This window comes from Caenorhabditis briggsae, assembly GCF_000004555.2.
Source record: "Caenorhabditis briggsae complete genome, chrIII, whole genome shotgun sequence".
Classification (NCBI taxonomy): Eukaryota; Metazoa; Nematoda; class Chromadorea; order Rhabditida; family Rhabditidae; genus Caenorhabditis; species Caenorhabditis briggsae.
In genome coordinates, this window is record NC_013490.2 from 3107169 (window position 1) to 3128285 (window position 21117).

Here is a 21117-nt window from a genome sequence, read left to right on the forward strand (position 1 = left end):
CAGCCGGGTAATCCGTTTTTCAGAAATCCAGACAAGCATTTATGCAAGACAAGCCAAGACGAGTCCCGAAAATGTCTTGCAAGACTTGCAAGAATTCTCGTTCTTGCCGAACTCCATTGCTCGCAAGACGGAACTCTACTACCTACCGTACTATTTGAGCTATGCGCCTTTAAAGATGCGGCGCGTCCTCGGACGCTGCTGCTATCGCGCAGAGACGTCCTTAAAGGCGCATATCTCAAAAACTGCGGTAGCCAGAAAAAAGTGGTCAACTATAAAAATGAAGCCCTTGTCTTGTTTAGTACAGTATGAAATTTTCAGACAAATCTGAAAACTGTTGACAACTTTTGTACCAGAATCAAAATTCCAATATTTTGAGTTTTTGAATTCTGTAAAGTATGAAAAAAAAACAGTAAAAATTTGTCTGAAAATTTCTTTATTATTTCAGAATTTTTGAAAAGAATTTGGGAAAATTTGTTCGTTGGGGAAATACATTTTTTTTGATCGATTTTTGATTTTTTTTTTGTTCATTTTTTGATCATGAATTCAAAAATTAAAACCACATGGATACACCGAAAAGGGGGAAAATATGAAAATACAACAAAAAATAAATAAAAATGATAAATTTCAGGATTTTGGGGGCGGGGAAACGGAAGAGGGAGAGAGATCTTAAAGTTAAAAAAAATGAAAATTTTTGAAAAATTTTGAAATTCTATTTTTTCAAATTCATCATTCCAATCATCTTCTCCTGCTCACATCCAAAACAAGCTGCTCCGGTTTCAGCCATTTTCATACCGCACTGAAAAAGTTTTTTTTTTAATAGATATGGCAATTTTAAAGGCGCATATCTCCAAAATTACAGTAGCTAGGAAAAAAAAGTCATCTAGAAAAATGAAGCTCTATTCATGCTTATTATTTTCATAGTTAGCAGTTTCTGAATAGCTACCGTACTTTTGAGATATGCGCCTTTAAAGATGACGCGCGCTGATAGCTTGAGGATCATTTTTATTTTTCGAGGGAGTATTCTCTCTTTAAAGGCGCATATCACAAGAATTACAGTAGCTAGAAAAAAGTTGAAAACTAACAAAATGTGTAAAATTTAATGCTGAGCAATTATGCAAATGACAAGATTTGAACAGCTACTGTAGTTTTTAAGCTATGCGCCTTTAAAGATGAGGCGCCTTTCACCTATTCGGAGGCTGCCGCCAAACGAGCGCATAACTCAAAAACTACAGTAGCTAGAAAAAAATTGTCAACTATAAAAATGAAGCTCTATTCATGCTCAATATTTTTGCAATTCACAAATGTTTGCTACCTACCGTACTATTTGAGCTATGCACCTTTAAAGACAGGGCACCCTTCCCCGGAGGCCGCTCCTCAGATGTGAGCGCGCGCAGAATCTTTAAAAGCGCATATCACAAAAACTACTGTAGTTACTCAAAATTTGTTAATTACAAAAATGTGTGAAATTCAATTTTGAACATTTTTGCAATTTACAAATTTTTGCTACCTACCGTACTTTTCGAGATATGCGCCTTTAAAGATGCGGCGCCTCTCCACTCCTTGGATGATGCTGCCAGCGCGCAGAAAGGTGCCCTATCTTTAAAGGAGCATATCTCAAAAACTACTGTAGCTACTCAAAATTTGCTAATTACAAAAATAAATCTCTATTTTATCTGAAAATTTTTGCAGTTGATCACTTTTTGCCAACTACCGTACTTTTTGAGATATGCGTCTCTGAAAATTAAAAACATTCTCACCATTTCATGAACATTCCGCTGACATTGCTCACATTTCATCGTCGTATGATTCTCCTTAATTTCCCATAAACACACAAAACACTTGTTTTTCTCCGAATTCGCCGAAATCATCGGCCGAAAACCGCCAAATGGATTAGAATTCAAATTTGGCGGCAAATTTAAACTTGGCGCCAAATTCAAATTTAAATTTGGCGGCGACTCTTTTCGAAACGTCGAATTCGAATTCATCCATTCGGATTGTGATCCAGATGACGTTGACGATGCTAACAGCGGCGACCACGTGGATCTGATTGGGGGCGGAGCCTGAGGGGGCGGAGCTTGTTTTATCACTGGTGGGATTACTGTAGTTGGTGTTGTCGTGGTAAGACCCGCCAGCTGATTTGCCAACGCGTTGATTGTATTGTCCTGTTGACGAATGCGAGCAGTTAAGTTGGAATTTTCGTTTTTTAATCTGAAAAAAGTTTTTTTGAGAAACTGTGAAAATTCAAACTACCGTATCTCAATGGGTACTGTACCAAATTTGAAAAAGTTAGAATTTTTGAATTTTTCTCGAATAGAGATTCAAAATGAGCCTAAACACGATTAGCATCCGCTCAATTTGATTTTTCCGACGCGTCGCGGTTGTGCGTCGCGTGTCTAACAGGAAAAATCAAAATGGGCGGAGCCTAGTCGTGATTAGGCTTATTTTGAAGCTGAAAACACGAGAAAGATGAATTTTCAGTTTTCCTAAAGGTAGAACGGATGTGAAAGGAGATGCGGTGGTTTCAAAAAATCCCGAAAATTCCGATTTTGGAAAGAAACTGTCGTATTTCAATGGATACTGTACCTTATTTAATGAAACAAATATGTTTGAATTGGTCATGAAAAAAGCTTTAAAATGAGCCCAAACACGACTAGGCTCCGCCCATTTTGAATTTTCCATTTTGGGCATGCGACACACGACCGTTACGCTCCTGGAAAATCAAAATGGGCGGAGCCTAGTCGTGATTAGGCTCATTTTGAAGCTGAAAACATGAAAAAACTGAAATGTTACATTTCACAAAAGCAGAATGTGTCTGAACTGAGATACGGTAGTTCCAAAAAAAAATTCTGACTTTGGAAAGAAACTACCGTATCTCAATGACTACTATACCAAATTTGATAAAATTGATATGTTTGAATTTGTCATGAAAGGAGCTTCAAAATGAGTATAAACATGACCATGTTCTGAATAATTTTGAAATTCGGGTCCCGCCACGAAAATTCAAAATTTCGAAATTTTGATTCAAAAAAAACTCACTGATTAATTGTCGTCTTCTCATTGCCAATCACCTTATCAGCTGCCTCTTTTCGTCGATATTCCATCCTTAAATTGTCCATCGATTCTTCGAGTTGTGCGGATTTTTGAGACAAACTGCAATAAATTAGAGATTTGGCGGGAATTTGAATTTTCAAATTTTTAAACTACCGTATCTCAGTTTTTCCTTTTTCTAGCTTTTTGAAAGTTAGAAGTCTAGTTTTCTCATGTTTTCAGCTTCAAAATGAGCCTAAACAAGACCTACTTTGCTCAATTACGAAAATTTCGAATTTGACGTGGCGGGACCCGAATTTCAAAATTTTTTGAAACATGGTCATGTTTATACTCATTTTGAAGCTCTTTTCATTTCAAATTCAAAAATTAAAGTTTCATAAAATTTGGTACAGTGCCCATTGAGATACGGTAGTTTCATTTAAAAATCGGGATTTTCGGTATTTTTTTGAAACCACCGTATCTCAGTTCATTTTCGTTCTAGTTCTAAAAATCTAGGATTTCAGTTTTTTCATGTTTTCAGTTTCAAAATGAGCCTAAACACGACAAGGCTCAGCCCAATTTTGGGGTCAGAGCGCCAGAGAAGCAAGACACACTGCGTCTCTAACCTCAAAGCTAAAAGTGGGCGGAGTCTAGGCGTGTTTGGGCTCATTTTGAAGCACTTATCATGAAAAATTCAAAAACTTTAGTTTCATGGAGTTTGGTACAGTACCCATTGAGATACGTTAGTTTCTTTAGAAATTCACTCACTTCTGAAGTTCCTGCGTCTGACTCTGAATCGTCTTCTGATCCTCGGCTTTCTCTTTCTCCAAACTTCGAATTTGTTCTTCGAGTTTTGAAATTTCAATTGCCAACCGAACATTCAAATTATCCAGTGCTGTTTCATTTTCATTTCTTCGCCTAATTTCCGTTTTCAGCCGCTCAATCTCTTCCAGATCCTCCTTTGCTTTTGGATTGCTGAAAATAATTTTTCTGAAATTTTTTTCTAAAAATTCCAAAACTCTAAAATTGAAAAAAATTCAACATTTACAGAATTTTTCTCTGAAAATTCCAAAAAACTCTCACCTCCACGCCGGCGGACTACTTCTCTCCTTCTGCTTTTTCAACGCCAACACCTCTTGCTCCAATTTCAGACTTTTCATTTTTTCGCTGAAATATATTTTTTTCAATTTTTCAGAATTTTCCAGAATCCAAACTCACGTCTTCAACCACGCCTCCACATGCGCGAAATTGCTCATTTCAGCCTGGACCATTTTCATCTGGTCCCTCATATTTTGAACCTCTTTTTCGACCAATTTCGTCTTTTCCTCGGCTTTTTTCAGCTCGTTTGCGTGTGATTTTCGAAGTTTTTCCAAGGAATCAGCGGCTTCTCTGGAAATACAGTGATTTTTTGAGCTTAAAATTGTCTGGAATTGGATGAAAATTGTAGAAAAATAGGCTGAAAATAGCTCAAAATCCCGGTTTTCCATCTAGAAGCGCCTTCTTAACTTTGGCACAATTTATCTTGATTACTGTACTAGGTATCAAAAAAAATTAAATTGATAAAATATTACTGATAATTTGATAAACATTTTTTTAATTGATCGCTTTTTTGATATCTCTGACAGTAACCGAGATAAATCGATTTAAAGTTAGGAGCGTCGGTCGGCTGCCGACGGCTATGCCGCGTAGCTCGGTCGGTTGTCGATAGGCTAACTTTGACTCAATTTATCTCGGTTACTGTAAGAGATATTCAAAAAATGTTAACAGGTAAAATGTTTATCATAATATAAGCAACATTTTATCACTTGACGTCTTTTTAATATCTTTCACAGTAACCGAGATAAGTCGGCTCAAAGTTAAGAGGTAAGCTGTCAAGGTGCTTACGACCAATTGGTCCATTTTTTTCAGCATTTTCAAGATATTTTAGGCAGTTTTTACGGCATTTTCAAACTTTTGAATATTAGATTGATCATATTAAAAGATTTCACCAACGACTTAATCGTGTCCATCAAAAATTGACTTTTTTAAAAAGTCCAAAAATGTCGTGAGCCGATTTTTTTTTACAAAAGTCGAATTTTTGGGATTTTTTATCTTAATTCCAGTAAGAGATACCAAAATTTTGTCAACTGATAAAATGTTACTAATATTATGATAAACATTTTGTTAGTTGGCCACTTTTTGATATCTTCTACAGTAACCGAGATAATTCAGCTCAAAGTTTGGATGTCGGCAGAAGACATAACTCAGTCGGCATTCTAACTTTGACCCAATATATCTCAGTCATTTTAAGAGATATCAAAATGTTGTGAATGAATAAAATGTTTATTATAATCGCATTAACATTTTATCAGTTGATCACTTTTTGATATCTCTTACAGTAAGCGAGATAAATTAGGTCAAAGTTGGAAAGGTTGTGCTTGCCGGGGTCGGCTGCGTTTTAAGACATTTTTTAGCATTTTTCAGGCATTTTAAGGCACTTTCAAATGTTACAAACTCCAACCCACCCCTTCAACGTCTCCATCTCCTTATCCCGTCTTCTCAACTCGTGTGCATGTCCCTTTTCCAGCTTCCTCGTCTCCTTCTCCTTCTCCTTTTCCATATCCACAACCTTCTTGTTCAAATCCCTCAGAGTTTTATCCACTTCGTCTGCTCGTTTTATTTTTTCTTGATTGCTCAGAATCTGCTCTTTTAGCTCCTGATTTTCTAATTGGCATTTTTTCAATTCTTCATCACAAAACTTCTCAGTTTGCGTTTGATGATGTCTCGTTTGAATTTTCCGCCCCGAACACCGCACCATAATTCCTCCAGATGATTCAGAAGACGTCTTCAGCTGCTCAAACATCCTGTCAACCTCTTCCTGCACTTCTGGATTCATCTTCCCTTGCATCGTCCGCCTTGCCACAAGCTTCGGTCTCTCATGAACTGACGTCTTCACAGGGGGCTCACCATCATCAGAATCTGCGTCAGAATCCGTCGAGATGTCTCCAGAAGCTCTTCTCGTAAAATGAAATGTTTGAGAAACGGATCCACTGGTTACTGTCTGTGTAACACTACAGTACTTCCCTGCAGTCGATGCTAACAGTCCTTTAATCATACATTCCACCTCATCTGCTCCATCTAGGCTAGAAGACGTCGTGCCACGTGGTATTGCGAACGTCTCCGATTGAATCGGATTCCCATTGTTCTTCTTCGCCTTCTTCTCCGCTTTTCGTTGTTTCAGAAGTTCGGCTCGTTTCGTTCCGTTCGCTAGCTTTTTGTTGTAAGCTGGAAAAAGAGGAATTGGAGATTTTTGGGATTTCGGAATCATCGAAACTTCAGACGTCCTTGATTTTTGGGGATTTTTTGGAAACTTGATTTTCGAAACTTTTGAGGATTCCTGGAATTTTGAAAGTTTGAATTCTGGAAAATTACAAAATTCCGAATTTTCCGAGACTTTTTAATTTTCTAAATTCTCAAGATTTGAGATTTTCAAGAAACGGTTTTTTTTCGAATTTTTCAAAATTTAAAATTTTTGGGTTTTCCCAAAAACTCAAAATTCAGAGTTTCCGAATTTTTCCAAAAACTACAGTAATCTCTCTCTCTCTCACCTTCATCCTTCACAATTAGACTCTCGTCATCGGTATCCGATTGTCCACCACCACACGTATGTTCGTTTTCCTTTTTTGAGCAACAAGATGATGACATGGTATCTGCAATTTTGGAAATTTCAGAATTTCTGTTTGTCCGGATGTCCGCAAAAAAAAAGTTTACAGAAAAAAATCCGGAAAAAATCGGTGAAAAACGAGCAAAACGTGGGAAACGTAAAAAATTAGCAATAGAGCGAACTTGCATTTTTTGAGGGAAAAAATGACTGAAAATTGAGTGAAAATGGTCTAAAAATGACCTAGAAAGTTGAAAAAAAAAATCTAAAAAAACAATTTTCAAAAAAAAATTTGGCGGGTAAAAAAATTTTTTTTTGAAAAAAATTAGTGGGTCAAAAAGTTTTTTTTGGAAATTTGGAAATTTCAAAATTTCAAAATCTCGAAAAAAAATTCAAAAAATTCAGGAATTCAGAAATTCAGAAATTCAGAAATTCAGAAATTCAGAAATTCAGGAATTCAGAAATTCAGAAATTCAGAAATTCAGAAATTCAGAAATTCAGAAATTCAGAAATTCAGAAATTCAGAAATTCAGAAATTCAGAAATTCAGAAATTCAGAAATTCAGAAATTCAGAAATTTAGAAATTCAGAAATTCAGAAATTCAGAAATTCAGAAATTCAGAAATTCAGAAATTCAGAAATTCAGAAATTCAGAAATTCAGAAATTCAGAAATTCAGAAATTCAGAAATTCAGAAATTCAGAAATTCAGAAATTCAGAAATTCAGAAATTCAGAAATTCAGAAATTCAGAAATTCAGAAATTCAGAAATTCAGAAAAATAGAATTTTGCGGATTGCTCATCCTCAAAAACTAGAAAAATGTACGAAACGATTTTTTTCTCAAAAAATCGATTATTACAAAAAACGTACACACACAAGAGACACACAAAACTAACTGAATGGAGGGAAAAGAGGAAGAGAAGGGACACGACGAGAGAGTATTGGAAAAGAGGAGAGTGCGAGAGAGAAAGAGAGACGCAGAGAAAACGAGCGCGTAGCGCTGCGTTTTGTAGCGCGTCTTTTTCCGCACATACACACGCGTATACACCTCAAAAACGATAAATGATAAGAAAAAGAGAGATTAAAGGGACATAGGGGGAGAGAGAGGGAGGGAAAGGAGATGCAGAGAAAATCTGATTAGGACGATGGGAGGACAGCTGGCAGGTAGTTGCCAAGCCCTTATCGGAAAATGGTCTAGTTTTGTGATTTCTAGGCCACCAACAATCTTGTAACTGACTGGATGACCTAAGATTCCTAAAATTGGGGTTTCTAGACTTCTAGATTCTAGAAAAATCCGAAAAATTATAGATGGAAACAGTTGTAGTTGAAAATCGGTGTCATTACTCTTATTCTTGTGTCGGAAAACTACTTCAAATTGGTCCATTTTGCTCGAAATTTTAAGACGAAACTAAACAAAACAAGAGCTTCATTTTTGTAATTGGCAACTTTTTTCTACCTACAGTAGTTTTGAAAATATGCGCCCTTCTTGGAGGCCGCTCCCCCAACCGAAGAGCGCGCACAATCTTTAAAAGCGCATATCTCAAAAACTACTGTAGATGGTAAAAAGTTGTCTATTACAATATTGCTCAGCATTAAATTTTACACATTTTGATAGTTGAAAATTTTTTTCTAGCTATTGTATTTTTGGAGATATGCGCCTTTAAAGTTAGGGTGTCACTCTCCCTTTCCTTGGGCTCAAGCTGAAGCGCGCACAATCTTCAAAGGCGCATAAATCATAAACTACGGTAGCTAAGAAAAAGTAACCAACAGCAAAATTGCTCAGCATAAATTTTCAAACACTTTTGTACTTAACAACTTTTTCTAGCTACCGTAGTTTTTGAGTTATGCGCCTTTGAAGATTGCGCGTCCATGGCAGCAGCGGAGGGAGAGAAGTGTCCCATCTTTAAAGGGGAATATCTCAAAATGTACGGTAGCTAGCAATTATTTGTCAACTACAAAAATGAAGCGCTAATTTTAGTCGACATACTTCGAAATTTTCAAACAATTCTGATCATTTTGAATCACTTTTGTGGGTTTGTTTTTCCTGGAACGGGGGGGATTAAGGATGAGCAATCTAGAGAGACGAAAATAGAGGAACATACGGAGAACAAGAGAGATAATTAGGAAGATAATTAGGGGATTTTCTGGATAATTAGAGACATCTAAAACAGGAGAAACCGGAAGTTTTGCTCTAGAAACTGCAATCTTTTGAAATTTTGAAAAGTTTGAAAATTTGAAACTTTTGAAAAATAGATCATAGATTCTGGTTTTTTTTAGTCGATCACTGAACAAAATATACACAGTAATAGAGACTAGATTACTGTAGTTTTGGGGATTACTGTAGATAGAAGTTTCTAGAAACAAAACGTTTCAATATTAGCAAAAGAAATCATAAAAATGAGCAATAAAAAGAAGGAAGACATAAAAAAAAGAGAGAGACGCAGAGAAAAAAGTATTCGAAATAAACCAACAGACGATGGATAATGTTTTGGGAATTTTCTGGAAATTGAAATTTTCCAGTATTTACAGATTTTTTTCGGAATTCGAGATTCTGAAAATTCTGAACTTCTTATTTTTATCCTTATTTTTGATTTTTTCCAGACGAAATGTGTGAAAAAAAAGAAGAAGAAAATTCACCTGGAAATCAGAAAATCAGAAAAAAAAGAGGAAAATCTTGAAAACTGAAAAATTTTTTTTTGGGGGTCAGCCCAAAAATGTTCTTAAATTGGGCTACATATTACCCCATAACTTCCCGTATTTTGTTCCCAAACTTGCAAATTTTACCTTTTTGAATTTCCCACAATGAGAGCTTCAAAATGAGCCCAAACACGACTAGGCTCCGCACACTTTGAGTTATGAGGTTTGAAACGCAGTGTGTCTCGTTTCTCTGGCGCTCTAACCTGAGAAGTAGGCGGAGCCTAGTCGTGTTTAGGCTCATTTTAAAGCTTATAAAATTTCAAACAGATTACAGCTAATTTTGAATCGATAGCCTAACAATTAACCAAGTTATGATCGCTTTTTTGAAAATCTCAACTTTTCAGTTAAAAACAAAAATAGTAATATCTTTTTAAACTTGAATTCAATTGATGTAAAATTTATTACTTTGAGTTTCAAATGTTACAAGCTTTGAAATGAGCCCAAACACGACTAGGCTCCGCCCACTTTGAGTTTTGAGGTTAGAGGCGCAGTGTGTCTCGCTTCTCTGGCGCTCTAACTCAAAAGTGGGCGGAGCCTGGTCGTGTTTGGGCTCATTTTCAAGCTTAAAACTTGGAGATTCTAGTTTCAAAGTTTATAATCAATAAAATGTGAGAAACAATCTGGAAATTTCAGACAAAAAAACTTTTTTTTTTAGAAAATTTGGGACTTTAAGATCAAGTGATCAAAGACCATATTCAAATGTTCTACCGTATCTCAAATGTTTTGATTTCCATATTTCTCTGCGTCTCTCTTATCTCACTCTATTGTTCAACTGATCAGAACACCAGATGGCATTGGCACTCTCACTTTCGATGACCTTTTCTCTGCGTCTCTCACTCTCTCACAGTCTTTTTGATTTTCGAAAACTAGTCTAGACTAAAAACAAGTTACACACGAGACCGGTTTTTCTTGTTCAACATTTTTTTTTTTGAATTTTTTTCTAATTTTCAGAGATTTCTCAAGTAGACATTCTAGAAAGACTTTAAAGGTCGTGGAATGTTCTAGAAGGCTCCAGAAGCTATTTTAAAATTTTTTTTAGTAAATTTGAAAAATGTTACAGTAATCCAATGTATGCTGAAACCAAATGGATCAACTACACGGAGGGATTTGAGGGTGTAAGTTTTTTTTTTGGGATTTTTTGAAACTACCGTATCCTAGTTCATATTTCTTATACCTTTACAAAAATTAAAAATTAAAAGTTTTCATGTTTTCAGCTTCAAAATGGCCCCCAACATGACTAAGCTCCGCCCACTTTTGAGGTTAGAGTGCCAGAGAAGCGACACACACTGCGTCTCTAACCCTTAAAACTCCAAGTGGGCGGAACCTAGTCGTGTGGGGGTTCATTTCAAAGCTCTTTTAAGGATAAATTCAAAAATAGTATTTTCATAAAATTTGGTACAGTACCCAGCGAGATACGGTAGTTTGAATTTTCGTTTCGGAAATTCGGGATTTTTCGAATTTTTTTTGAACCTACCGTATCTCAGTTCATTTTTTTGTAACTGTGAGAAATTCAAAATTCTGATTTTATTATGTTTTCAGCTCAAAAATGAGCCTAAACACGACTAAGCACCGCCCACTTTTGAGGTTACAGCGCCAGAGAAGCGAGACACACTGCGTCTCTAACCTCAAAACTCAAATTAGGCGGAGCCTAGTCATGTTTATGCTCATTTTGAAGCTCTTTTGATGACTAATTCAAAAATGTTAATTTTATCAAATCTGGTACAGTACCCATCGAGATACGGTATTTTGAATTTTTAATTTTTTCAGAATCCGCCTCCTCCGAAACTAAAACTCAACATTTCTCTAATTTCTGAAAAGTTTTTGAAATCGAAAAATCCAAAAATTCGTACGTTTTTTCTGGATGAAACCGATGTGGAAAATGTGGAAAGTGAGATGAAAAAATGCAAAAATCAAGAAGAAAAAGATAAAAAATCAATGGAGGTTCTGAGCAATCTGAGCAACTTCATGGTGAGTTTTTAATGGAAATTTTAGTTTTTTTATAAGGTATAAGGTATAAGGTATAAGGTATAAGGTATAAGGTATAAGGTATAAGGTATAAGGTATAAGGTATAAGGTATAAGGTATAAGGTATAAGGTATAAGGTATAAGGCATAAGGTATAAGGTATAAAATTTCAGAAAATCTTCAAAAAGCAGATATATCTTCGAACAATTCCCGATACTCAAATTGGCTTTAATAAAAATCGCTTCGTTTTTCTTCACGAAGCTCTAGAATCGATTCCGCTAGCGCTGAAATTTCAGAATTTGTCAAATTTGGAAAACGGGACAAGTGAGTGTCTGTTTGTCGGGTTTTCCCGATGTCCAGAAGCATTTTTTGGGCTGAAAATGTTTTTTCCAGAAGATTTCGAAATGTATTCCAAACAAATGGGACCACTGGAAGAACTCGATACTTTAATGACAATCAAAATTGAGCAATTTGAAGAGATGCTGACTGCTTTCAATGTGGATAAACGACAGATTACGGTATGAAAAATTTTGAGATTTTTTTGAAACCACAGTATCTCCGTTCAGATTCATTTTACTTTTTAAAAATGTAAAAATCCAGTTGTTTCATTTTATCAAATTCAAAAGGAGCCTAAACACGACCTACGTCGCTCAATTTTGAAATTTTCAAATTTTCGTGGCGGGACCCGAATTCCAAAAATTTTTCAAAACAATTTCAAAACATGGTTATACTCATTTTGAAGCTATTTTTATAAAAAATTCAAAAATGTCAGTTTTGTTAAATATGGTACAGTACCCATCGAGATACGGTACTTTCTTTCGGAATGAGAGTTTTCGAGATTTTTAAATTTACCGCCAAATCTCAAAATTTGAATTCTTTCAGATAATCACTGATCCAACACACGAACCGAGTCGTCGTCAAATCTACGAAACTGGCAAAGTTTCTGGAATTTTCTCTCCGGATTCTAGAATTTTTCTAGACAAATCCAGAGCGATTTTTCTGATTTTCCAGAATTTAATTATGGGAGTTAATTGGCAAAAAAACGATAATTGGATTTTGAAATCACAACTTTTGGAATTTATAACAGAAGTTTCGGAATCAGCGGAGGTACTGTAATCCATAATTTCTGACTTTTAGAATTCATGAGTTTCTGAATTTCTGATTCTCAGAAATTTAGAAATTTAGAAATTCAGAATTTCTGAATTTCTGAATTTCTGAATTTCTGAATTTCTTGGAATTTCTGAATTTTTAAGTTTCTGAATTTATGAATTTCTGAATTTATGAATTTTTGAATTTCCTGGAATTTCTGAATTTCCTGGAATTTCTGAATTTTTAAGTTTCTGAATTTATGAATTTCTGAATTTCTGAATTTTTGAATTTCCTGGAATTTCTGAATTTCCTGGAATTTCTGAATTTTTAAGTTTCTGAATTTATGAATTTCTGAATTTCCGAATTTCAAAATTTTTTGAAAAATTTTACAATTTTCAGGGAACCTACCATTCGGAATCTTCAATTCGGCACAAAATTCAAAATTTCAAAAAATTTTACGTTTATTCAAACGAATCTGAAAATTCTGAAAATCTTCTTCTTCAAAATTCCCATCCCTCAGCGGAAGTTCCAATCTCTGAATATGAAAAAAACGCCAAAAGATTTGACTTACCGATTTTTTCGAATTTTTCGAAAAACCCAAAAAATCTCAAAATTTGGATGGCTCGATTTTTCCTAAATCTCGGATGGATTTTTGCATTTTTCAAGAAAAATGAGCATGAAACTGAGCAATTGAGAGAGGAAATGCTCAAAATTGTGCTCTTTTTGGTACCGGACCCTCGATTTTCTAACCAGTGTGCACAGTTTTTGGTGGGCAAATTAAAAAAATTGGAAGTCATTTTTTTTTTGGAAATTTTGATTTTTCCAGGAACACTTGCTGAGCCACAACTTTGGAAAATGGCCAAATATCGAATCTCAAAATCTGCCAAATTTTCAAAAAATAAGTGAGAATAATTTTTTTTTCCAAAAATTCAAATAGTCAGAATAAAAATTTGTCAGAAATTCTAAAATGCTGAAATTCTAAAATTCTAAAATTCTAAAATTCTAAAATTCTAAAATTCTAAAATTCTAAAATTCTAAAATTCTAAAATTCTAAAATTCTAAAATTCTAAAATTCTAAAATTCTAAAATTCTAAAATTTTAAAATTCTAAAATTCTAAAATTCTAAAATTCGGAAATTCGGAAGTTCTAAAATTTTAAAATTCTAAAATTCTAAAATTCTAAAATTTTAAAATTCTAAAATTCTAAAATTCTAAAATTCGGAAATTCAAATTTTTCCAGATTCCAAAACTGCACAAAAAATTGGAAAAACCGAAGAAAAATGGTTCGAAAAGTATCTGAAAAAGTGAGAAGGTTACTGTAAGTAAAATTTTAAAATAATTTCATTTTTCAGACCGAAAAATCCAGAAATTTCAATAGAAATGAAAGATTTGAAAACTGGAAAAAGGTGAGGAATTTTGGTTTTTTTTTGAGAATTTTAGATCATTTTTAGCATTTTTAAGACAATTTGAAACCGATTTTTAATATTTTTCTAAAATTGTGAGACTATTTTTAGTTTTTTTTTTGAGCTTTTTTCAAACTTTTTTTTATCATTTCAGTTTGATTGTGACTGCTTTTAAATTGTCTTACAATTAGTTGGTTTTTTGCTAATATTTGAGTAATCCGGCTATTTTCAGTCTATAGAGGCCTTCTTAACTTTGAGCTAATTTATCTCAATTACTGTAAGAGATATCAAAAAGTGATTCACTGATAAAATGTTTATCATAATATCAGTAAAATTTCAGCAGTTGACCACTTTTTGATATCTTTCACAGTAACCGAGATAAATTGAATCAAAGTTGAAAGGTCGGCTAATTTGAATTTTGTTTTCTCTCTCTCTCTCTCTTTCTCTTTTGACATTTTCTTCTGATTCATGAACATATCAATTAATAGATAATTAGATGATTAATTACCCAAACTATTATAATTAGCGTAATTATTTAAACGTTTATTATATATGCCCTCTTTCACTTTTAGTCAAAAAAGCAATTTATTCAAAACATGATGATTTTTGTCGTAAATGAACTGGAAATTTAATTTTTCAACGTTAATTTTTTTTAATTCTCATTTTGTCATTTTCAGATCAATTGTTCAAAAATTGGGATAACTAGGGCCCTTTTTTTGGGACTTTTATAGATTTCTAACCTAAGTTTGACCGTTTTGTACACATTTTAAGTGTTTTTTGACATGTTTGAAGTCATTTGAAGGCCAATTTGAAGCCAATAAGCCGTTGGACCATTTTTTGGCATTTTTGGCCGATTTTGACCCAATTATAAGCTCATTTTCAACGTTATCTATATTCCTTTGTTCTTAAAAAGAGAAAGTTTAATTACCCTCTCCTAACTGGCTAATTAGAGCGCCATATCTCAGATCTCGTTAGTTGCTACTTCCCTTCCACCTGTTCTCCCTTTTTAATCTACTAATCTATTTCCAGAATCTTCCACCACCACACCTCCACCTCCCCCTCTCTCTCTCTCTCTTTCTCTCTTTTTTCTCTGTGTCTCTCCCTCTCTAACCCCTCACACCATCCACCACCACCCTCCAGCCGCCCATCGTCCGTCTGCCATCCGCCGTCCGTCCACCACTCCCAAAACACGTCTCTATGTCTTCTCCAACCACTCTCCTCATTTTCAACACTCTCTCGCCGCTCCCCTCTTCTCACGTCGTCTCTTCTCTTCTCGCTCATAAAAAGTGCAGCAGTATGTGTTGAAAATTTCTCTCTATCTTTTTTTTCTTTTTTTTTTTCTTTCATTTATAATTTTTTCTCCGGTTAATTTTAGTTCGTTTTGGCAGTTTCATAACCTGAAAATTACATTTTAAAGTTGAATTTTCGTTTTTTCAGCACTTTTGAACTTGATTTCGAAAAAAATCGGAAAGATGATTATCAGTGGAGCGTGAATGCATTATCATTAAATAGCACTAGTTTTAAAATCATTTAATGTCAATTTCAGCCATTTTCAGTCTATTTGACAATTTTCAGCTCGTTTTTAGATTTTGTTTCCAATTTTCAGCCAAGACAATTCGCTTAAGATAGTTTTCGTTTTTATTTTTGCAAAATTTGGCAATTTTCAGCATATTTTTGAATTATTTCAAGAAAAAGAAACATCTTTTTCTGAAATATCAAAATTTAAATTCTGAATTTAACACTATCAAAATCCTACAAAATTTTTTTTATTTTCTATCAAATTGTGCCATTTTCAGCCCTTTTTTGAACGTATTCAGGTCATTTCAAAGCCCACTATTTGCCATTTTTTAATTATTCTTTTTCACAGTTTTTTAAATAAAATTTCCTCTCGAAATTCTCCAAATTTTGGTGGCTTAGAAATTCAAAACAAAACTAGTCCCCCTTATTATTCTGGAACGTCTCTAGAGCAGCAAAAGTGGGAATATGCTCTCGAAGAAGCTTTGGAATCTTTAGATTTATGACTTTTCCATTAGTCAAACATCTAATTCAGTCCACAAGGATTTGCGTTTATGTCATTTTGATGAATAGGAAGGATTACTGTCACCTGCCTTCTCTTCTTATCACACTTGCAAAATGCGTCGGACCATTTTTTGAATTTCAAAATTTCCAGAATTTCATGAAGTTCATGAGATTTCTGGAAACCTTATAAAAAATTACAGGTTACTGTATGTTCAGAATTTTTGAATTGAAAGAAAAAAACCAAACATATATTATTTAAAAATTGAATTTTGAAAGTTTTTGATCTATTGAAATTTGATCTACTGAAAAACGACAACGATTTTTTATCTCAAATTTTTTATATTTACACGGCGTTTTCATTGATTTTCCAGCCAATTTTCAGACAATGTTTAGATAGTTTGAGCAAGTTTTTTGGCGTTTTCAGAATTTTTGAATTTCGAGAGTTTTGAAAATTTGGAATTTCGAAATTTCTTAATTTCTCAGAATTACCGACTTTTTAGAAATTCTCAATTTTTTACAGTTTTAAAAATTTTGGAATTTCAAAATTTCTGAATTTCTGAACTTTTTTTTATTTAAAAAATTTCCAAATTGCGAAAGTTTCAAATTCTTGTAGATTTAGATTTTTGCTAGATTCTTCACTTGACATGACTCACTTGGATGCAAATGGCACGACGCCGTCGTCGGCGTGTTCCCACGCGGGACCTCTTTCTCTGCTTCTCTGCGTCTCTCTCATCCGAATACTCTCTCGCCTTCTTCATTCACCGTTAGCGCTCTTTCTTCTTCTTCTTTTCGCTTTTACCTTCTTTTTTGTTGCGTCTTTTTTTTTGTCTATTTTGTACACTGCTGGACAGTGTTACATCAAAAATTCTCTCTCTCTCTCTCTCTCTCTCTCTCTCTCTCTCTCTCTCTTTTCTCTTTTCTCCTTACGGTTATGATCACGATGGGATGATGAAGATGATGATAGGGATCGCACAGTTAAACCTGAAGAAATTTTTTTTTTGCTAATGAGAAGTTTTGCTAATAAGAAAAATTTTTAATAGGAATTTTGATTGTATAATTATAAAAGAGAGCGATGAATACAATAGAATACGGTAGAGTTTAAGATTTAAGGATTTTTTGGCCAATAGGATATTTGCGAAGTTTATAAAAATTGAGGATAACTGTAGAATTTAGGATTTTTTGCTAATAAGAAAGTTTCTTAGTAAGAATGTTTTTTTTTGGGCAGTTTGATGATAAAAAAGCACTTGACAAATTAGGGATTACTGTAGAATTTAGGATTTTAAACTTTTTCTAGTGAGAATTTTCGCTAGTAAGAAGATTTTTTAATAAAAGATTTTTGGTTGCTATCTCCTAATAGAACATTTTGATAGTGTAATGATAATAGAGTGAGTTCGAGAAACCCAGGATTACTGTAGATTTTAGGATTTCAGGTTTTTTCATTGCTAATAAGAATCTTTGCTAGTAAGAATGTTTCTTTCTAATAGGTGTTTTTTATTGTAGAATTCAAATTTTATGAATTTTTTGCTAATGAGAAATTTTGCTAATAAGAAATTTTCTCAATAAGAAATTTTTTGGATAGCGTGATGATAAAATGAACTCTAACAATAAGGGATTACAGTAGAGTTTAGGTATTCCGGAATTGTTTCTTAATAAGAATTTGGCATCCCGCCAAAAAGTTTTTTCTTCTCTTCTCGTTTTTTTTCTCTCACTGTCTGCGTCTCTTGTCTCTTTTTTTTCTCTCTTAACCTCCCCGAAAAATATTGGCATCACTTTTTTGTTTTCATTGAAAAAAATTTCTGTGGGATTTTCGATTTTTTTGGAACTTTTTTCGAGAAATTCTTCTTTTTTTTAGAATAATCCTTCTTCAATCCAATTAGAAAAATGAGAAATTTTGGAAATTCTCAATGGAGCGCGTTTGCTTCTTTCTCTTAACTTGAAAAAGTTTCATTTTCAATGGAGCGCACTTGAAATTTTTTTCTCTAAAAATATTTTTTTTCTCAGCAAAATGTTGGCGAATGGACCAAAATTGAAACATACGGACACGAATTGCGGGTTATTCAACTATGAACGAATGATACTCGATGACAAGGCGCCGAATATTTTGGTGAGCATTTTTCTGTTTTTTATGGCCTAGATTCGGGGATTTTGGAGACCTAAATATCTAAAATTTTAAAATTTTAGAATTTTAGAGTTTTAGAATTTTAGAATTTTCGATTTTTTGTTTTTTTTTCTAGAATTTTAGAACTTTAGAATATTAGAATTTTTAGGACTTTTAAAATTTTAGAATTTTAGAATTTTAGAGTTTTAGAGTTTTAGAATTTTAGAATTTTAGAATTTTAGAATTTTAGAATTTTAGAATTTTAGAATTTTTAGGATTTTAGAATTTTAGAATTTTAGAATTTTAGAATTTTAGAATTTTAGAATTTTTAGGATTTTAGAATTTTAGAATTTTAGAATTTTAGAATTTTAGAATTTTAGAATTTTAGAATTTTAGAATTTTAGAATTTTAGAATTTTAGAATTTTAGAATTTTAGAATTTTAGAATTTTTGAGTTTCAGAATTTTTGAATTTTTGAATTTTTGAGTTTCAGAATTTTTGAATTTTTGAATTTTAGAAATGATCAAAACTTGGTTCAATTTTTTCAAAAATAAAAATTTTCAGCTACACTGGACCCTCACCACAAAAACGACGCCTCGAATTGTGCTTCGACCCAGCTATCGCTATATTTTTCCAAATGAAATTTCAAAAGGAAAATGCAAATACTTTTTGACGGATCAATCGGATGAGGCTCTTATCAATCAATGGATTCAGAAGAATGACGGGGAAGTTCCGACACAATTAATTACGGAACGAATGAAGAATTTGACCATGTTTGAGGTGAGAAAGAAGGAAAAATAAGTTTCAGAAAGTCGATTTTTTTGCTATTAAAAAAATGGAATCTCAAAAAATTGCTATAAATTTTTTTTTCCCAGAAGCACGGAAAACAGAATTTCTACATTCGATGCATTCCACCAGCCGACGCTTTATCCCAAGAAGATGGTCGAATTTTTGTGGAAGACGCTGTCGAAATTGTGCCATTGATTGCCAAAAAATCGTCGTCAAGTATGAACAAAAAGCTGGCTGATAGTAAGTTTTTTTTTGTTAAATTTTGCTAAAAATATCTGAAAACTAGTGAAAAAGGGTTAAAATAGCCCAAAATTGACCAAAAATGGCTCAAAATGACCGTCTACCTTTGAGCCATTTTATCTTAGTTACTGTAAAATATATCAAAAAGTTGTCAACTGAGAAAACGTTGCTGATAAAATGATAAGCATTTTATCAATTGACCCTTTTTTTATATCTGCTACAGTAGCCAATAGGTTCAAAATTAAATAGGTTCAAAATTAGAAGGGTCGGCAGACTGCCTGCGGCAACCGACAACGTTGAATAGTCGGCAAGCGCTGACGCTTCAATTGATTTTCTGGGTTACTGTAAGAGATTTCAAAAAGTTGTCAACTGATAAAATGTTTATCATTTTATTTGTAACATTTTTTCAGTTGACAACTTTTTGGTATATCTGTTACAGTAACCCAGAAAATCAAGTCGAAGTTGAAGCGTCAGCACTTGCCAACTATTCAACGTTGTCGGTTGCCGCAGGCAGTCTGCCGACCCTTCTAATTTTGAACCTATTTATCTCGGCTACTGTAGCAGATATAAAAAAAGGGTCAATTGATAAAATGCTTATCATTTTATCAGTAACGTTTTCTCAGTTGACAACTTTTTGATAAATTTTACAGTAATCGAGATAAATCAGCTCGAAGTCTGGAACCGTTTTTTTCCCAATTTTCACTATTTCAACCTAGTTTTTATCAAAATTTCTCAGTAATTTGAACAGTTATCATCGCCGGAAAGTGATTACAGAGAAGCTCAACAATCACAAGATGAAATGGATCAAAGGACAAATTCCACAAGCACACAGTACGATTTCAGTCGCCGATTTTGTCGATTTTTTGGGAGAATTGGATTGTAATAAGTCGCTGGTTACGGTAGGTCACCTTTTTTGCGGCATAGCTAACTTAAAAATTTGAGTTTTTAAACTAGCTAAAATGGATAATGTCGATCTTGTGAAGTTCTACAAAATTATATAAAATTTGTTTCAAAATGTTGAGTTTGAAGAAAATTATGAGTTGCTATATGTATTTTCACACTTTGAGCCAATTTATCTTGGTTTTTATGAGAGATATCAAAAAGTGGTCAACTGATAAAATGTTTATCATAATATCACAAATATTTTATCAGTTGACAACTTTTTGATATCTATCAGAGAAACTGAGATAAGTCAAGTCAAAGTTGTACGGTCGGCAGCTGTTGGCTAAGCCTGCCGACTCCCCCTTAACTTTGACCCAATTTATCTGGGTTACTGTAACAGGTATCAAAAAGTAGTGAACCGATAAAATGTTGCTGATAATATGGTAAACGTTTTATCAGTTGACAAAATTTTGATATCTGTCACAGGAACATAGATAAATTGGATCAAAGTTGGAAGAATAGGTTTAACGGTACATGCCACACAGTCTAACGCTGCTTCTCCAAAATTAGGACAATTCTGAACTTTTTGAAATTTTCAGATTGTCGAAGATGCTCCACACTTGTCAACAAAAAACGAAATGGTTGAGGGTTTCGGATACATTCGTACATGTACACCGTACGCCGAACCAGCCATGGACCATATTCAAGCCATCTTCTTCACATTTCATTGTCTTGTGAACGGTGTCAACTGGACCAAAGAAGACTGTTTGGATCATAAGACATGCCTGCCAAGACTCAAAAAAGCGATTTTTGCATTGTTGAAGAAATGGGCCGGGTTGAATAAGGTGAGTTTTGGGGGAGGAAAGAAATGGGCGAGCTACGCGGTCACTTGTTGACTTTGAGCTAATTTATCTCGGCTACTGTAAAAGATATCAAAACGTTGTCAACTAACAAAATGCTTATCATAATATTAGTAACATTTTATCAGTTGATAATTTTTTGATATCTCTGATACGAACCGAGATAATTTTACTCAAAGTGCAAAGTGCAAAGTCAACTCAAAATGCCGCCGCCTGAGCTACGCGGGCAGCTGCCAACTTGCTGACTTTGAGCCCATTTATCTCAGTCCCTGTAAAAGATATCAAAAAGTTGTCAACTAACGATATGCTTATGGTAATAATAGTCACAATTGATCAGTTGATAGTTCTCAGATATCTATCAGACGAACCTAGATAATTTTAATCATAGTNCAAAGGNTANAGTCNNNTNNAAA

The 21117-nt window shown here is 33.8% G+C and overlaps 3 protein-coding genes across 3 annotated transcripts in view; 2 read left to right on the forward strand and 1 right to left on the reverse strand.

The window, feature by feature from the left end:
• Nucleotides 1-709: 709 nt before the first annotated feature.
• On the reverse strand, nucleotides 710-6711 carry CBG26690 (the record flags this gene model as incomplete). Its single annotated transcript, XM_045243526.1, has 8 exons — nucleotides 710-796; nucleotides 1758-2246; nucleotides 3069-3150; nucleotides 3796-4002; nucleotides 4111-4194; nucleotides 4246-4416; nucleotides 5532-6291; nucleotides 6615-6711. 8 exons carry the CDS (start codon nucleotides 6709-6711, stop codon nucleotides 710-712), a joined length of 1977 nt encoding a protein of 658 aa, XP_045100683.1.
• A 3718-nt stretch (nucleotides 6712-10429) lies between these two features.
• CBG24166 lies at nucleotides 10430-13824 on the forward strand (the record flags this gene model as incomplete). Its single annotated transcript, XM_045243527.1, has 8 exons — nucleotides 10430-10477; nucleotides 11130-11330; nucleotides 11500-11650; nucleotides 11720-11844; nucleotides 12209-12433; nucleotides 12815-13317; nucleotides 13655-13732; nucleotides 13767-13824. The coding sequence occupies 8 exons, from the start codon at nucleotides 10430-10432 to the stop codon at nucleotides 13822-13824; spliced, it is 1389 nt and encodes a 462-aa protein (XP_045091261.1).
• Nucleotides 13825-17841: 4017 nt separating this feature from the next.
• Nucleotides 17842-21117, forward strand: part of CBG24167 — a gene marked incomplete at both ends in the record, with an annotated part of 5030 nt that continues 1754 nt past the window's right edge. The window contains 5 exons of the mRNA XM_045243528.1: nucleotides 17842-17940; nucleotides 18498-18713; nucleotides 18809-18962; nucleotides 19737-19861; nucleotides 20444-20689. Of these exons, the coding sequence (XP_045100864.1) occupies nucleotides 17842-17940; nucleotides 18498-18713; nucleotides 18809-18962; nucleotides 19737-19861; nucleotides 20444-20689 (840 nt within the window). The remainder of the gene's footprint in view (nucleotides 17941-18497; nucleotides 18714-18808; nucleotides 18963-19736; nucleotides 19862-20443; nucleotides 20690-21117) is intronic.